Below are 19,382 nucleotides of genomic sequence, written 5' to 3' on the forward strand. Positions count from 1 at the left end.
CTAAACAATATCTTTAATGCGTAGAGCAATCTGGAAAACAGAGAGCCTACTCTAAAACCTAAGTATCCTGGCTTATCTCATATATTCTAAGTTTGCTTTATTTAAACAATTTATATAAAAATGTCTCTTCTACATATAGTATGATATAATCTATATATTACATAAATAAAATATAATATATAGGTATATATTACATATAGATATTTAAATATTTTTCTATATAGAAAGAGAGGGAGGGGATGTAGATAGATATAAAACAACAGGGCAAAGTATTTTTGGAAATAAAGCACGATTAGCTTAAATGTAAGTTAAATCACATAAACACACATAGATATTATCTAGCAGCTACCACATCTCTCAAAGTGTTCCTATCTAAGTGGATAAGAATCAAAACTGTTAAAGACAATGAATGGGAGACAGCAGTTCAAGACTATTACTTGAAACAGTAAAGGAAGTTAATTTTGGTAAACATATGAGCCTCAAACATTCAGATGAGCCCAGCATGAACCTGAGACGAAAAGGAAGGTAACAACCGCTGGAGGCACTATTCAAGGCACTTTGACAGGGAAGCTCATCCAGTTCCCGACAGCCCAGCCACCTAGCACATGTCACCATTCCTCATTCAGGGAGGGCTAAGCCAAGGTTTGCCCAGATACACAGACACCAGTGCTGGGGTTCAGATCAGGGTTAGCATCTCTCCCAAGTCTCTGCTCACTCAGCAGAACCCACTGAAGCTGCTGTACAGTAAAAACATAATTCTCTGTCCCTCTTGTATATAGTTAAGTAAAGACAGACAGACATACAGAGTGAGGATGGCCTGGAGACAATGTAGAGCTGAGAGGCTTGAGAAATGTGTGTACAAAACAATGTAAAATTTCATTATTTGGTGGGGGCGGTAAGTGAAGGAAGGGGAAGATTCAGGTACTTCAGAAATGTATTTTACAAGGAATGCAAAGTAAAACAACCAAAGATACCATTTAATTCACACATATAATTATAAAGATGTTTTAAAGAGCTAATGGAGAATTTTAGCCAGAATTTCATAAATGAGCGTTTTCATATTTAGCAGAGTACAAATTGCACAAACCTTTAAGGAATACAATTTGGAAACTGCTCTATGTTAGAAGACAATTTAACTATCTTTTGATTTCTAAGAGCTCCACTGTCAAGTCTTTATCCTAAATAAATAATCTAGGTTCCCAAAAAGATTCATGTAAATGAGTGGCCCTCAAAGTCATGTTCAAAACTGGGGAGAAAAACCCCATCAGGTAAACAGCCAAATTAGGGAAAAGGGGAAAAAACATACAGCCCATCTGCAATAGAGAACACCATTAAAAGTCATGTTTTCCAAAAACATTTCGGGACTCAGGAACTACGAATGTTAAAATCTTTCAAAAATATGGATCAAAAAAGATATATTAAGTAGGAGATACACAATTTATTTAAAAGCAGCTAGAATATAAAACACATAACACAGCAGGAGATATGTAACAAGGAATTATACATAATGTAGAGGAGATGAGTACGTAGTAATATATATAAAACAGGTGGGCATACCTGGTAAATAATATATATGAGGAGTTAAAGAGATAATATTAGGATATACACATACATATATCAGCAAGCTCTAAAATAGTGTTTGAATATATAAAATGTATATGCAATATGTATTATTGAACATTTACTATGTGCCAAATTCTATTCTGAGAATACAGTGATAAACAAGACAATTCATGGCCTCAAGTAGTTTGTGTATTAGAGGGGCTGTATATAAAATGGGCAACACAGTACGAATAAAAAGCACGTAGTAGGATATATGCACAGCACGGCAGGAAAAGACATGTAATGTTCAACAGAAAAGATAAAATAGATATCAAGGGAGCTATAGATGTAATTAGTAGGGAAAATATCTACATATTCTGAGAAGTATCTGGATCTTCCAACACAAATGAATGAAGGAGATATCATTCATGCAAGCAGCCTGCCAGCGATTGCCATTGGACTGTTTATACCGTTGCTTTGATGGTGGACCCAAGGGACGCCTGCCCCTGATTTTTAGCCAGAACAACTGCCTCCCTCGCAGCAAGCACGACAATGAACGTGACTGTCAATGTGAATAGTTTAGAATACTGCAAAGGGTGAGCCAACTGAATGTCCTGAAAGTGTTATCCACTGTTCAGATGGTAAATTTTATTCAGCATTATTTATAGTTGCACTCGATTGCATTTCTGTGAGACTCTGTCATTCATACACCTCACCTGCCCTGACAAGGCTATTTCTGTGACATGGCAGCATGGATATAACACTATGCATTAAGAGCACTTTTTTTGTATTGAGTTTAATTCCTCACCCCGAAAAGGGATGCCAATTAAGTTGTGTTAACTGTCATCAACTTATCCTAGCACCTCAGTGTTCACTTCTGTTACCTGCATATCTTCTTGAACTAGCTGTTATTATTGCCTTTTGCTTTCCATTGAGTGTACACTACTGAGTAACTGCAGGAGTTTACCATGTAAGTCTTGCAACACTAAAGATGTTTTATCAGCCATGATGGCAATTTCTGTATAAAAGAGCCTTAAATGGAATGTTTTTGAGATCAAACTCCCCACCCTCACAAAAGGGCCACACTGCAATAAAAATTGTGGCATGTTATGGGGAAAAAATAAAACAAAGGTATTACTTGTACTCTTTTCCCAGTTGTGAAGATTGATGCTTGTAAGTGATGAGTTGCAAATTCAAACTACAGTTTATCTATCAAAGTCCACATTCCTTTATTGTACAAGGCTCCTTTTCCTGTTAAGTTACCAAAGGCCCCTTCCCCTTAAAGATAGTCCTCAGAAACTGTGTAGTGATCAGTTGTGTCTCCTCAGCCTTCTTTTTCAGGGCCAAATACCTCAACTTCTTGAGCTGGCTTTACAAAAGCTCTTGGGGGGGGGAGGAGGTTTCACTCCTCATGGATCCTTTAGACGTCTTTAATCTCCTCAAAGGATGCATGAATACGAAAATGAGTCAATGCTAAGCTACCTTCTGGCTCTTGACTACCACGGGTTGATAGCTGCAATGTTGACAAAAAATGTGATTTTTAACATTGGTTAAAAATTTTAGTGTTGATTTTGTATCAAATTTAATGCTGCTTTTAAATATGCATATGAACAATGTCATTTTTCAGAATTAGCACTAAATTACTTAATTTGTGTATTATTAAAACATCTACTGAATTTAACTTTTTGTCAATAACTAAAATGGAATTTTTTTTATTTTTACTTTTATGCATACTATAATCCTTGATTTATGCTATTTTCTTTCTTTCACCAACTTTGTTCTGGTCTTCTTGGGTATAGGCAAAAATATTTGAGAGACCAAACTACCATACGGATTAAATTGGGTTTTAAAAAGTAGCAAGAACAACAAAACCTAAAACAAACCAAAATGCAAAACAAGCTAACTGGTCATCAAGAGTCCCATGAAGGAGAATTCTAAGACAACAAGTAGATTTTGTGGTTCCACATGCCGTGGACACATTTTAAAAAACAGAAGAGAGTTGGAAAAAAGGAAACAAACAGGCACCCAGCCACATGTCTGTATTTGGAGTTCAAGAAATTCACAAGTCGAATATGCACCCCTGTGCTCACACACCCCGGTGCCACACCTTTAGCAATATCTCTCCGTGTTTCAAAACAAACACAGAGATGAAGAGGCTTAGTCAACCATCCATTTACTCATCCATGCATTTGTTCATTCAGCATTTATTAAATGCCTACATGTTTTCTTTCTTGTTTTTGAGATTAAAAAAAGATTTTATGTATTGATTTTTAGAGAGAAGGGAAGGGAGGGGGACAGAGAGGAAGAGAAACATTGATGTGAGAGATCAGCATGTGCCCCGACTGGGAATCAAATTAATGACCTTTCAGTTTGCAGCCCAGCGCTCAATCCACTGAGCCACACCAACCAGGGCCTATTAAATGCCTAACGGATGCCAAGCACTGTGCGAGGCCCTGGGGATACGTGGACAAAAAATATAAATGTATGGACAAATGGCAGTTTAAATAGTTGGAACTTCCAGAAAATTTAAATAGTTAGAAATGCAAAGAAAGAAAGCACTTTTCTACCTCAACTCACTTCTGCTTTTTGGCTGGTATTTTACACGTAGTTTACCTGTAGTGTGGAGGCGGGAGCTGCTGGATGACATCATGAATTTTGATCAGCCTTTCTTCATCTGTTGCTGCTGAAACAGCATCCTGTAACAATCATCATGCAAAATAAACTAGTGGGCTTTGCTGGTATGAATGAAAGTTCTTCATTTCCAATTTACTTTTCACTCTGAGAGAAATCACTCTATCTACTCTTTGATGCAGAACAACGAGGAAACACCATAGAGTATCAAGGAAGTAAACGTTTTTCCACCTTTTGTGGACATTGAAATCTATTAAAAGATAATTCTTAGAAGACTTTATGGTAACCAGTATTAAGTGTGATAAGAGTAGTGGCTGAAAGGCAGAAACTGAAAGAATGAAAATGTGAAATCAGCAAAGACTATGAACTAGCTAGCAATGACCACTTTTTGTTTTTCTGTTTCCTTCGAAGGAGCCATTTTAGTCACGGAACTATTTCTTACATGACCAAAACAATTTTTACACATTTTGAACAAAACCACAACAAAACTCCAAACAGGACTTGATTTAAAAGGGACTGTACTCACTGAAAATTTCTCATATAGCTGGTAGGTGAGCAGAGGGTTTGGGAGCTCTCGAAAATAGAGCTTACACAGAGAACCCACAGAATGGATGTCTTGAACATACGGTTCTTTTGTCAAGTCGGGGACATGTTCAGAGTCAAATTCATGGCTAGCAAAGATAGCAGAGGGACAAAATTATTTTATTAAAGGAAAAGCAAGAATATGACTTCAAAACAGAAAGCAAAGGCCCAAAGTGTCAACAACCACTACCTCAGTGAATGAATATTTTTTCAAATGATTATATTTGGACTTCAGCAGTAATTGGATGTTTGATCACATGACAAGTGCTTCTGTATGTGAAAATTAAGGGCATAACTTTAATATTAAAATGGATAGCAAGCTGTGAAATACATATGAATGAGCAGCTCTTAATACATAGATCGGAAAACAGGACTCTTAATTCCTAATGGTTTGAATATCTGATATTTTGGCAATTAACAAAAAATCAGGATTGAATGGCAGCTGGTCCATGAAGAACCATGCATAGAAATCCCTCAGATATAATAAGTATGGTTCAGAAATGATTTATTAAAGAGGGATAAGAAAGCCAGAAACAATGTAAATCAATTCTCAGCTAATACCAAATTTTAACAGATGGTAAAATCTGTAGCATTAAAGCGAATAAAATAAAAGTTATGCTCAGAATGCTAAGGCAGATTAAGCTCACTCTCCAGGATGTTAATTAATATTAATCTACAGGCATGAGACCTCTTAACCTAGAGGATTAGTGTGTGTGGATTTATTAACCAATATGAGATTTGCTGCACGTGAAAGTCAAGACTGACATGTTCTTTAATACAAGGATCAATTTAAGTCTTTTCCAATATGTGTTCCTGAAAACAGAGATGAGCTCTGTGGTCAATTAGAATATTAAAACCCCTACAGAATGGCAGTTTCCATGTACCACAGTGAAAATTGAAGACAAAAAACACATTAAGAATAGACTAGAATCTAAGAGATTGAACAAAAACAAAATTTCTGTTGCTGGTGTGAAGGACACCATGTTTTTTGTATGAAGAGACAGTGAGAGAGGATGTGAAGTGTGTAACAATACATGCATACTTGAGCATATACTATAGAACCAGCATCGAAGGCCATTAGAAAACATTTCCCTCATCAATTTTAATTAAGAACTAAAGGTTAAGTCTATTATAATGTAAAATTTCATCTGCACGGTTGTCACAGGTTCAAACTCAATTTGCTAAAACCTTCAAACGTTCTAAGGCAAAATACAAGGACTGAAGAGGTGAAGGGGACAGAGTTTCCTGATGCTATAAATGGCATTTAGGAAAATATATCCAGAGAACAATATGGATATTATTTCCTACTTTTTCTAAACTATCTTATTGAAAATTATGGTTATCAATGTAAGAGATTTAAATCTGAAATAATTTCATTTCAATGAATTACAACAGGAATGAAAAAGAAAATGCCATGGAAGGTACCGTAGCCTTTGGATGTTGGAGGCGACCCCAGAGAGACGATATATCCCATCCACGATGCCATATCTCTCAATGAACGCCGTACAGCTCTGAAGGACCTGGGGCACTAAGGAGAATTTTGAAAGACATGGATTAAACTGGGAGTATTCAGCAGAAACAAAGTCACCAAAAAATGAGAATGCCTTAGTTCTCACAAATAAAATTTAAATTTTGAATTAAAGGTGTAAGGGGTGGAGTTAATCTGTCACAAAAAATGACGAGGGCATGTTTACTTAATTTCACACCTCAGCCAGGTAACTGCTTCCTAATGATCGAGACTGGCTCTGTCTCGTCACATTTAGGTAGTAAAAGAGTTCATACGTTATCAGGAATGGTCTCTCTAAGGTTTTCTGCAGCAGACATTTAGATTATGTTGTAAGAGTAAAGTGAACTGATTTGTCCTAACACCATACCAGATCTTTAAAAAATATAGCTGTTCAGCTTAATTTCATATATAGCAAATGGATATAAAGTTATATGCTTCTCCTAACAAGATAATTGCCTGTAAGTGCTGAAATTTTTCACTTAAAAAAATTTTTTTATCTTTTCATAGCTAATGCCAGTTCTAATTTTAGCCAATAAACAAAACACCAACAAAATGCAAAGGTCAAAGTCATTTCAAGTAGATAAAATCGTAATTTCCTTACTATCTTTACATTATAATTACTGACTTTTTGCCTTAATATTATTGTCTTATTATAAAAAGCACTCTAATAATAAGTAGAAAGAAGGGTCCTCTCTCTGGTTACTTCACTAAATAATCTGACACAAACAGACAGCTATTCAAGGCCTACAGTCTAGAAAAGAACATTCAAACTATATGATTAAAAAATGTATGATAATTAAAAATGTATAACAGCTGAAAATGAACTACTTGTTTGCAATATAGGCTGATAAATTCTTAGTAACTGTTCATTTGATAGTATTCGTTAAAATCACTGAAAAGAAGTATTGGACAAACATTAGTTGGTCTGCAAAGAACTACCACTATACCAGGGTTTTATAAAACATCCAGAGTGGTGAATATTTTAATCAGATCATTTTAGCTAATATATCTCACTTATAGCGTACAGTAAGTCCTCAATGTTAAGAGGTTCTGCAACTTTAAGTGAAATGACATATAATGAAACCAGTTTTACCACAGGCTGACTGTCACAAAGAAGAGTTAGGTTCCTACAGCCATACCTCACCAACATTGTAACAAAATGACGCTAAAAGAAATGATGTTATTCTAGGACTTGCTGTGTATCAGTCCTTTATTATTACTCTGCAGGCTTTTCCTTGGTTTTCCTGCTTTTTGTTGTCCTTCCTGCATCCTATCTTTTAAATTGTCAGATTCTATAACTTACGTTTAAAACAAACTCCTTACCTTTGAATAATTTTGTTAAGCAGCTCTATTATTGAACATGTAATATGTACCAGGCTAAGTACTTTATCATAAATACCCTCACTAGTTCTCACAAATTTCATGGGAGAAGGCCTATCTCTACCTCCAGTTTACAGGGAGGAAACTGTCTCCCTTAATACAGATGAAAAAGCCGAGTTTCACGTGGTGGCTTCCAGGCCAGGAGCACCTTAGTGAAATGTTACATACTGGAATGCACATCATGGTTCTTGGATAAGAAAATATGATTAACTAAAGGAGATTATTTGGGCATTGTTTTTTTTCCAGTGTGCTCTGATTATAAAATCCCCATTTAACTATGGTAAAACAAATTTTGTAAAACAAGAATTTTTAAAAAAAACCCTCAAACACAGAAATAAATTCAGGCTACCGAGTTTCCTCACCTTGAGCTTTAAAATATATTTTATATTTTGTATCAAATATACTTTTACCTAGTTTTCTATAAAGTACTTGCTTTGTTTTAAAGCAAACTCATTTGAAATTTCATTTACAGGAAATTCAGTTTCAAATATGTGCAACAAATAAAAACAAGTCCTATAAAAAAATTGATGACATCTGAACCTCTTTGTTCCACTACAATAGATCTTATCATAGTTATGGAATGCATGAATGCTGCAGATATTAAACCTGTTTTGTTTTTAAATCTTGGCATCCACCCTCCATCAAACTCACTAAGAATGGACACGCACCAGCAACGCTGAGTACAACTAAAACTTGCTGAATTGGTGTGTGAAAGCTAATGAGCATGGCAGACACACTGGAAAACACTCCCTCATATTAATGATCTCATTCAAGCAAGCTTAAACCACAAGAAATACAAAAGGAAAAAGATATACAGAAAGAAAAAGAAACAAAAGTGTTTGACTCTATAATTAAGGATGCCCAAGTAAATGACAAATTAGTCTGATCTATCCACAAAAAGGTGCCGTGTAGGGGATTTTTTAAAAAACTTGATTCTGTAAATAACTGATATAAAACCTTTAATCAACTCAATTATAAGCATGGTGATTTGTGGTAGCTGAGACACTGTTAAGATCATCCTGAGTGTATTCTGGTACCAGAGGTCACAAAAAAAAAGTTTTTAAAATGCCTTGTCAGGCTCCTACATGCCTCCTTACAGCACTCTGTATAGAAGAAACAGGTCAGGTCTGTCTTTGCTCCAACAGGGAGGCGCCCAAAAGTTTGGAAAGTTTAACATTATTCATTAGAAATACAATTCAGAGAATGAGTCACATACAAAACCATACTGATATGGGCTTTCTTCTTAGAAAACTCTGGTACAAAATCTATTTTATATATTTATTTACAGTATTCCCTCACTTATTGCGGGTATTATGTTCTAGACCCCCCCCCCCGTGAAGTGGGAACCTTACATTTATTCTACACTCTTAAACCTACGTAACTTTAACAACATACGTACACAGTACCGCAAAATCCCATGATATAGCGAAAAATCTGCGATAAATAATTAAATACATTTTAAAAAATCCCGCAATACAGTGAGGCCGCGATAAGTGAACCGCGATATAGAGAGGGACTACTGTATTTATATTTTAAAGTCCCTACTAAAACAGGGTAATCATAAAGAATGATTATAAACATTATTCACTTATCCATATTTATATCTCCTCTCTTCTTATAATTATATATATAATCCTGATATATCATTTTTTCTCCTCAGGATTATTCTAGTTGTTCTCACTTAGACTTTGAAATATCATATATAATACATATTCAATTCTACTTGTTTTAATTTAGACTTTGAAATAGTCTCTCTCTTTCTCCACACACACACGCGCACACACACGGTATGACTGTAGTTACAATCTATATAGTGTATAGTCTCAAAATCTTAAAAAATTCAAATTCTCACACATTTATGACATCAAAGACAAACTAATAAGTCAATTTAATATTAAAAACCATTTTCTCTCCTAATTAAAATTTTAGTTGATAAACTTCAAAGGTTTCTCTTTTTGTGTTAATTTAGTCTTTGACTATTCAAATGATATCCTTCACATGAATATTTATTATTCACTTTTTACCATCTCCAAAAAGCAAATTATTTTAATATGCTAACTAGAATGTATCTGACCTCAGTCTTCAAGGTTTATCAAATTACAATTACACTCTCATGTCACAAATTAACATTTTTTTCTTTTTTCTTTTCTAATCACTTGAATAGACTCACCTCTGGATCAGCCTTTAGCAAGAGAGTTCTCTTTAAGACTACAAATTAATGTCTAATATTCTTCTATTTTTCCTTCTTTTTAATTAAAAAAAGCAGGAAAGCTAAGAAAAAAATTGCAAAGTCTTTACATATAATACTCCACCATAATTATATTCTTTTTACTATTGCCTAATTATCCATACTTTTAAAAAGGTAAATTTACTGTTTATAGATAACATTTTTCAAATTTCCACGCTATATTTAAATTTACAATTTTAACACTTTATAATTTGAAGAGAATTACCCTAAAAGTGAGTATTCCATCTTTTTGCTTTCATACATAGTGCAAAAAATGTTCATTATAATGAAAATTTTTGTTTTTATTGAAATATAACCTTTGGATAAATCCCTATGGGGGATTCACAGAGCTACCCCAAACCAACAATTTTTATCTATTGATAAAACTGCTGCTGTTTTTTAATAGTACTGGGTATTGTGAAAATTAACAAACAGAATTATTGTTTAACACGAAGTCAGGAGGCTAGGAGAGAAAACTCTCACGCACCTGCCACTTAACACACATACTGACCCCAATGGGAAGAAACATACCTTGCACCTCCAACAAAAAGTGACTTTTTTTTCCATCACAGGAAGTGATACCTGACTAACTCAGCAGGCGGAAGACTCCTGCTTTCCCAGTAACAGTGCAGCCCAGGGCAGACGGCCAGACCTCAGACAATGCTGAGTCACTACGCTTCATTCATGCTTTTAGTTTCCTCCAGGAGACTAGGTTTTTGACAGCCCCTCCCGAGTCCATTAAAAAAGCATCCTCCTCCTTTGTCCTGAATTGCAGTTCTTTGTTGTTTCTAAATAAACCCATTTTTGCTGGAGAAATATCTAGCTGTCTATTTGATTATGATTAATATTATCATAATTTAGAAATGCAGCTTTATTATATTATCAATATAAAATGGTATCTCAAAATTACTTAAAGATACATTTCCATGATTACAACAAATGAGCCTAAACACTTTTCTGTAATTTGTTTACTACCCAACTCCTTGTGGAAATTATATGTTTTTATTTTTCTTCAGTCTTCTACTTAGGGCCTCAATTTTCTCACAAATCTGAACGACATTCCCATGCACTATATTAGAAGCATTTCATCATATCCAGAAAAGGATGATTTTCCCTGTCCGTGGTACTTTTCCTTTACGTTTGCTATTTTCATTACATGGAAATTACATATTTGAGGCCACCTCTTCCTTTATATTTTTTTAATATGAGAAAGCTATTATTCCTCTTTGATCTCAAAACAAAACCATAACATGTTAGCATTTCTACAAGCTTAAAAGAGTTAACTCATTTATATATCTGGAATTTTCAGTGTGATGAAGTGAGAATTGTTTTTCAAAATTCCTATTTATCTCAAAATAAATTTAATAAGGAGCCATTCCCTCCTCATGATGTTTTTAAACCTGTACTTCATAATGGTGGGTTCTTATCTACAGTAAGGATGACTTCTGCACACTGTGCGCTGTTTTCTTCATACCTCGTTCTCTACAGCAGCAACATTCTAGTCCTGAATAATGTTTTCAGGATCTGGTAAAGCTTTTATGTCCCATATCCTGTCACCAATTCCCCCCCTAACTACGCTCTTTGCTGAGCTCATTGGCTTATTTTTCAATGTGTACTTAACTAATTGCAAAAATAATCCTCAGGGTTTCTTGTACCCCCCTTTTTTTGTAACTGTAATGCGTTATCAGTGGTTTGGGAATGACAACTTTTTTTGTTTTCTCTCAAGCAACATGGCATAGGCTGCATGAAATTCACGTTACAAGTATACTGGTATTTATTAAGCATTCAGTAAGGCCTTAATCTGAACTTGGTATTTATTGGTATTTACACTGGTTTTCATCAACAGTCTTAAAAAGTACAATGGGTATTACCCATCAGGATTCAGAATTTTACAAATCATCTATTTCTGGTACTTAACAAAATTTATTGGTACTTCAGATACTTCTTTAATATTATTCTTGCATCTCTACAAGAACTGGTAGAGGAAAGAGCTTTTTTTTAAAGATCGAAGGAAAGCCCTATTTTTGCTTTCCTCCTACCCTTCCATTCATCCATCCAATTTGATTTACGAAGAAGGGAACTAAATATTTTAGCTATCAAAGTTATAGCCTCAAAACTATGACTCTATTTTTCAAAAGAGAAATTCAATAAATATTTTAAAATAAAACGTGAGAAGGGAAAGCTGGCTGAGAAAACCATCGGGACAGATACAAAAATAATGCACACTGACAGTGCTATTGTGCCCTCTATATAAATGGCTTACTCTTCCTAAACACACCAGAAGTATATCTGATGCCGAAGTATGTTCTTAGCTCTCTTTACGCTGAGCTATCCCCAGAGCTGAGATGTACCCGAGAATGCTCCATGCGTGCGTAACTAAATGAAACAGATATAACTTACCTAATCTATGTCATAATCGATTATAATAACATCAACATGGAGGGGTTAAAAACTGAAGTTATAAGATTATAAATTTAGTTTTTACCTTCAAAACCAGAATTCAGAAGGTGTTCCCCCAGGTCACAACCAAACACCCTCTCTTTCAAGATCCCCCGCTGCTTCAGCTTCTGTTTCGTTGGACGAGACTTCATGAATGTGCGTAAGAAAGTAATGAGCTTGCCGTGCTTTTTAGACACTAAAAAAGAGTAACAAAGAGAAAATATCTTTGTTGTAACAAGAGGTTACATTTTTACTTAGTGTGAAAAGAAATGAAGATCTCAACAGGCTGACTGCAAAATAACCTATTAGGTGCACACTTTACATTCTGTAGGAAATTTTCAGCAGAATTTAGGAAACAGTTACTTTTAAATAACATCACGATTTTGCACTTTCATCTCACTTGTATGTGATTTTACTTCATGGGAGTGTGAGCAAATCTAAGTATTATAATCTGTGACATCTAGATCAAGCTTGGCAAACCAGCCATTTTTCCAATTACCTATGGATGCTATAGGATTATGACTGGCACCTGAGTTTTATTCGAATATACTACTTTGGAGATGTTCATAATAAGTAAGACTTAATATGGAGTAAATGTTGTTTTCCTTTCTAGCTGACTTATAAAATATTTTACTTGGTAGTTAGAAATTTTCATGGCGTTTATAATCTGGAAAGTGAAGCAAACAAAAAACGCAATGCCCTCTTTTAATTTTATCAAGAAGACAATCCCATTATGTTACAGAACACACTTGTCAAACTAATTGCTATGTAAATACAAAACACGTACATAAAAAAAAAATGAAATCTTTATTAAGAGTCATCTAGAGTATACGAAATATCAGTATAACCTTAAATCCTTTGTAGATCAAGGTAAGAGATAAGTAGATGAATACAAAGTAAAATATTTCCACTGATTGATATTTTAGAAAGATAACAGTGAAAGAACTGGATGCAAACAAATCCCTAAGGGCAGCTTACAGGGTAAATCACTCTAAAATTCATCATACAACAAATATCATGAGCTCAGAGATTAGTTGCTAAACCACATGGCCTCAATCCTCCTACTCAGTCTGCAGATGATTGCTGGGAGCCTTACTGAATCCTACTATAGATTCTTGAGCGAACTCAAATCTTACATCCCTTGAACTGATGAAGCCTCCTACGAAAATTCTGTCACCAAACGTAACTTGTGGCCTAGATGGACCAGATGAGACATTTGCCATCAATTTCTCTTCATTTGTGTGAAACACTATTTACAGACATAAACATCTTTTTTTATGAACTATACGGAGGTAGTTAACTGTAACTAGTTTGCCCATAACTGAGAGGTTTCCTGAGACAAGAGACTTTAAGTGCTAAAACCAGGAAAGTCCTGGGCAAAGTGGGACAAGGCAATCATCCTAGACTATACACAGATTAAGTGGGAAATTTAGTTTTTGTATATCAATTATTAAAATATTCTTATAATCATCAGTATAATTTTGATGCTATCTCTGACATGCTTTGAAATTCTGGGTAAACTACAATCTCTCTGGTATCAGAGGTTCCCTGCTATAAAATCAATATGCTCACTTATCTGCTAGTGAGATAATTATAGCACACTTGGGTAACTACAGAAATATGTCCCACATAGCATATTACTATATTAAAAGTTTTGGCCTTGAATGACTTATTCTCCCTAGCTGCTAGGAGGTTGTGTGTTATGAATTTTTGTTAAAAAGTGGCCATCAAACCATTTCTGTTTACTCTCATTTCCTACATAAATTTGAAAATAATTTTGACAAGATTTACAAAAAATGCAAAAAATTTGGTTTGTAATAATTTAACATTTACATATTTTAATATATTAACATTAAAATTATATATTTGGAAGAATTTTAATTTCAAAAATATTTCCACCTGGAATCGGGGCATGTCATCATTTTTCTAAACCTTTTATATTTCTCGGTGAAGTTTTCTAATCTTCTTTATAAATATACATTACACATACGTACTGTTAGGGAAATTAGTAGGCATTTTACATATTTTTGCTACTCTTATAGAATAATACTTTTTTCCAATTAGGGCTTTAACTGTTGGTCACCAGTATGCTACAAAAGAATTTATTTATGTATAGCTCAAATCCAATCATTTCCTAAACTTTCGGCATTTTCAGAAGGATTTTAGTTGATCCTTTTGGGTTTCATGGATATGTAACTATATCAAAGCAGATGTGGGACAAGGTATTTCTGATAGAAATAATTTCTGATTTCTTTTTCTAACTGTAATAATTGTCCAGAATTTCCAAGATCCATGTTAATGATAGGCATTCATATTTGGAGGCTGAATTTGATGAAAATATCTGTTGCCTCTGGCATCGTATGAAATGTATATGAGAAAGCATTCTTTTAGTCTCAGATTCCCAAGAATGTTGCAAAGGAATGGGAATTGAATTTTAACTATTATTCATTCAGCAACAAATATGGACATGCCCACTCTGTCAGGCACTGTTCCAACTCCCGCGATTACAGAGTGGAGCAAGCGAGACCGTCGCCTGCTGTCACAGAGTTCACTGAGGGGAGAAAGATGATGAACAATTAAGTCCTATTAAAATACTCAGCATTTATTTTACATTTCTAAGTGCTGGCAACCACACAAGTGTTTATATTTACTAATCATTCATTTCTCATAGACTCCTATAAGGAAAATACTATTATTATCCCCATATTTTGATACAGAAACTCAGCCACAGAGTGCTAACTACCATGGCCAAGGTCACATAACTAGGACTCGAAATCAGGTGGTCCAGCTGAAAACCCAAGCTTTGGCCACTGTACGATATTGCCCAAGTTTAGACCACAAGGTAGGATGCTGGTAACTGCTAGGAAGGAAATAGAAGGAAGCTACAGCGACAAGAGGAAAGAAACCCACATTGAACAGGGTGGTCAGGGAGATGGGAGGAAGTCATATCTGAACTGGAACATGGGAGCGTAGTTATTAGCAAAAACGACAGTACGGAGTATGAAATGAGGCTGAAGAGGTCTACAAAGGCCAGGTGCTGGAGGCCGTAATACAGAGTTTGGATTTCATGCAGTGAGAACACACTGACTTAATACTTTAAACTTTTTCTAAGGGTTTCTTTAAAAATAAACCAATATGTGGCCCTGGCTGGTTTAGCTCAGTGGATTGAGCGTCGGCCTGCGAGCTAAGTGTCGCTGGTTCGATCTTCCAGTCAGGGTACATCAGAGAAGGAAAACTCTGACTCCAAAAAACCTCCGCTGCCTTGCGGCATACCTCTTCAGGGGAAAGGCTAAGGGAGTAAACCCTGACAGAAAATCCGGAGCCGGAGTCCCTAAGGCGGTTTGACGTTGTAGTCAACACCGGCAACTCCTGCGGCGCACCTGAAGCCAAGCTGTATTGACTCCGTCTTTCCCTTGGACCCTTCAGCTGCGAAGAGAGGGGGGGTCTGCTGCATGGGCAACAGCAGACCCTCCATATCACCCTGCCCAGGCTCTGTACCTTCAGCGTCATCGCAAGATGTCGATTCAACACGGGAGGAGACAGATACCGTGTCACTCCCGAGTCGGACTGCACAGCCATTCTCGGCGGTGCAGATAGACTCTTAAGAAGCTACACCATCGTCTCTCGAGACGGACGGCTGCCGACGAAACCAATATGTGTATTAGAAACCCAAATGTGCATTAATAGGGAATTGGCTGAATAAACTATAATACACCTGCAGAGAGGTATTACTGTTTGGCTTTAAAAAAAGTAGTTTCTCTCCCTACCAATATGAAGTACATAATTTCCCCAATGTATCAGTCAAAAAGGAAGGTAATATAACCTTTGAGTTGGAAATGTGAACACGAACTCAAAATTAAAATACAGACAGTCATGCCAATGACAAGCCACATACACGATAGTGGTCCCATGAGAAGAACCCGCAAGAAAATTCACAGTGAAACAGTTACAGAAGCTTTTGCAGATCTCAACATGCTCCCTAAAAAGTTTGAAAACGTGGCCTCTAACACTGAATGGTACATGTAAATTTTTGATGAAAAAACAAACAAACAAACCAACAAAAACCAAGCAAACGACCATGGTCATATTTCTTAAAAAAGCGACACCTCCTCAAGAAGAGCCTCAGGCAGGTCCTAAAGAAGGTATCCCAGAAAGTGACACTGTCATCACGGATGACAGCTCTGTGCATGCTGGTGCCCCCAAAGACCTTCCAGTGGGACAAGACGTGGAGGGGAAGACAGCGATATTGGTGATCTTGTCGCTGTAAACCTGGAATAATGTGTTTGTCTTCATTTTAACAAGGTTCAAAAAGTAAAAAAATAAATATTTAAAAGTAGAAAAAAGCTTATCCAATAAGGATATAAGAAAATATTTTTGTACAGCTATACAATATGTTTGTGTTTTAAGCTAAGTCATATTACAAAAAAGTTGTAAAGTTTAAAAAAATTAAAATGTTTACAGGGGACTCCAAGACGGTGGCAGAGTAGGGGCAGTTACACTCACCTCCTTCCAAGACCACAGCAAAATGACAATTAAGTTATAAAACGATCAGCCTGGAGAACCATCTGAGGACTGACTGAATAGAAGTCAAGGGTAAGAACACACCGAAGAAGCCATGCTGAGACGGCTACGGGCGAGGAAGCGGAAAGGGCAGGACGCGCACCCACATGCGGCAGTTGAGAACCCGGAGGGATATGTCCGCTGCAGACGTCTGCCCTGAGGAGCAGGGGTCTCAGCCCCACGCTGGGCTCCTCAGCCTGAAGCACCAGTACTGGGAAGATGACCCATGTTACATCTGGTGTGAAAATCAGCGGGCATTCCATCCACCTGGGTGAGAACGGGGACTGCTGGATACCTAGGTGCCCCATTAAAGGGCTAGCGCCCCAAATCACACTCGGGAGCACTTACCACGGGCTCCAGCTTTCTGTCTGCCCCGGGGTGACACGGACAGAGATTGTGTTACATGGCATCAGGGAGAGGCTGGAGGAACAGCCGCCAGTGTCCCTGTGCTGAGTCTCTCTTCCAACCGCTCACAGATGCCATCTCTCCTGGGTTGGGCACTCCCCTCTCAGCCTGGGGACAGGTGCTAGCCCCACCTTCCCAACTCCCCGAGGTCCCACCTAGCCAAGCTCACATCCTCCAGAGGAATCTGCTGGCTGCAGTCAACCTGGGTCCATGCTGCAGTGTCGCTTTAACAGCACTCAGAAAATCCCAGGACACTCGGGGGGCGGGGGTCAGAGACACACAGGGAGAGACTGAGTTTCGTGGTATTAGTATGAGGGCTATTTTCCCCTGCAAGCCGGACAGGCGCTACTATTTCTGTGCAGAGCCCAACTTGCACATCACCAAACCTTAATCTATTTTAGACCAGTGAGCTCTACTGGCTGCACCCTGACAACTCCCCAAGGCCGCCGGGTGGGGGTGGGGAGCAGGTGGCACTGGTGTACGCTGAGACTTTTGCAGAGTAGCCTCAGATCCAGCTGTGGCACCAAGTTTCTATCTCTGTTAACCTGGGGAATACCTCTCACCCACACCTGGTAAGTTACTGAGAAACTGGCTCATACAAGTTATGTACCAACAGAGGCTCCTTCAGTAGCTGAGCATTAACAGTCAGCCTGCAGGCAAAAGTTGATCTTGTGGTGCCTTGGTTCTTTTGCTGACAGCCCTGTTACTAGTGGAAGGAGACTCTGGGACACAGTTTGACTGCTCTCATGCACACCCAGGCCCAGCAAAAGCAGTGGCCAACTGTGGATCACTTTGTAGCTCCTAAAAGGTAACCCAGGGTCAGTCACAGGCAGCATCTGACATTGACTTGCACTGGAGCCCCTCCCAAAAGGCTCTGAACAAACATACCCAGTCGCTGACTTTAGACCACATGAGAGCATGACCCTATTAGCTCCAAAAAGGCACACGCAAAGGGAAGATTTGGCAGGCACCAGACCCTGCTGCAGCAAATTCTGCTTCATGGGGCCAGCCCTCACAAAGCAGCTCACACAATGTGGTCAGGGTCAATTATCAGTCGCGTGGAAGTTAACCCCACCCAGACAGGCCAGGACCAATCCAGACTCAACTCTAACGGGAGGGCTCACACAACGCACAAAGGTGCACTCTTGCAGTACAGTGCTCAGGTGATCAGAAAGACTGGGCCACTGAGCCTCACATGACACCTACAACATAAAGCCATACTGTCACGTCTGCAAGACAGAACAGATATACCTAAAACACAAAAACTAATATGGAGAGGCAGCCAAAATGGCAAGATAAAGACACTTCTTCCAAATGAAAGAACAGGGGAAATTTCAAGAAAAAGAACTAACTGAAATAAAGGCTAGCAATCTACCAGACATGGAGTTCAAAACGATGGTTATATGGATATTCGAGGAACTTAGGGAAACAATTAATGAACTCAATGAAAACTTCAAAAAAAAATAAAAGAAAAAAACAAGCATAAAAATAAAACATAGAAACCATAAAAAAGAACCAGTCAGAAATGAAGACTAGAATATCTGAAAAGAATACACTAGAATAAATCAACACCAGATTACACTTAGCAGAGGATTGAATCAGCAATTTGGAAGACAGAGTAGCAGAAAACACCCAATAAGAGCAGCAAAAAGAAAAAAAAATTAATTGAAGACAGTTTAAGGGACACCTGGAACAACATTAAGAGTAACAATATGTGTGTCACGGGGGGTACCAGAAGATAAAGAGAGTAAGCAATGAATTGAGAACGTATTTGAAGAAATAATGACTAAAAACTTCCCTAACCTGGTGAAGAAAAAACACTCAAGTTTAGGAAACACAGAGTCCCAAACAAGATGAACCCCAAATGGCCCTTATCAGCACACATCATAATTAAAATGGCAATGATTAAAAACAGAGTATCTTAAAAGCAGTAAGAGAAAAGAGTTACCTATAAGAGAGCTCCCATAAGACTGTCAGCCTATTTCTTAACAGAAACATATCAGGCCAGAATGACTGGCACAAAATATTCAAAGTGATGAAAAAAAGGACCTACGACCAGGACTACTATATCCAGCAAGGCTATCACTTAGAACAGAAGGAGAAATAAAA

At 37.2% G+C, this 19,382-nt stretch overlaps 1 protein-coding gene across 2 annotated transcripts in view; it reads right to left on the reverse strand.

The window, feature by feature from the left end:
- Nucleotides 1-19,382, reverse strand: part of ARHGAP32 (Rho GTPase activating protein 32) — a 174,440-nt gene that overhangs the window by 14,719 nt on the left and 140,339 nt on the right. For both annotated transcript variants that reach the window (XM_090257889.1, XM_090257890.1), the window contains 4 exons: nucleotides 12,355-12,504; nucleotides 6,181-6,283; nucleotides 4,700-4,844; nucleotides 4,156-4,238 (listed from right to left, as the gene is read on the reverse strand). In XM_090257889.1, coding sequence (XP_090114015.1) covers nucleotides 4,156-4,238; nucleotides 4,700-4,844; nucleotides 6,181-6,283; nucleotides 12,355-12,504 — 481 coding nt within the window. The remainder of the gene's footprint in view (nucleotides 1-4,155; nucleotides 4,239-4,699; nucleotides 4,845-6,180; nucleotides 6,284-12,354; nucleotides 12,505-19,382) is intronic.

This window comes from Furipterus horrens, unplaced genomic scaffold (assembly GCF_987537825.1).
Source record: "Furipterus horrens unplaced genomic scaffold, mFurHor1.1.pri manual_scaffold_11, whole genome shotgun sequence".
Classification (NCBI taxonomy): domain Eukaryota; kingdom Metazoa; phylum Chordata; class Mammalia; order Chiroptera; family Furipteridae; genus Furipterus; species Furipterus horrens.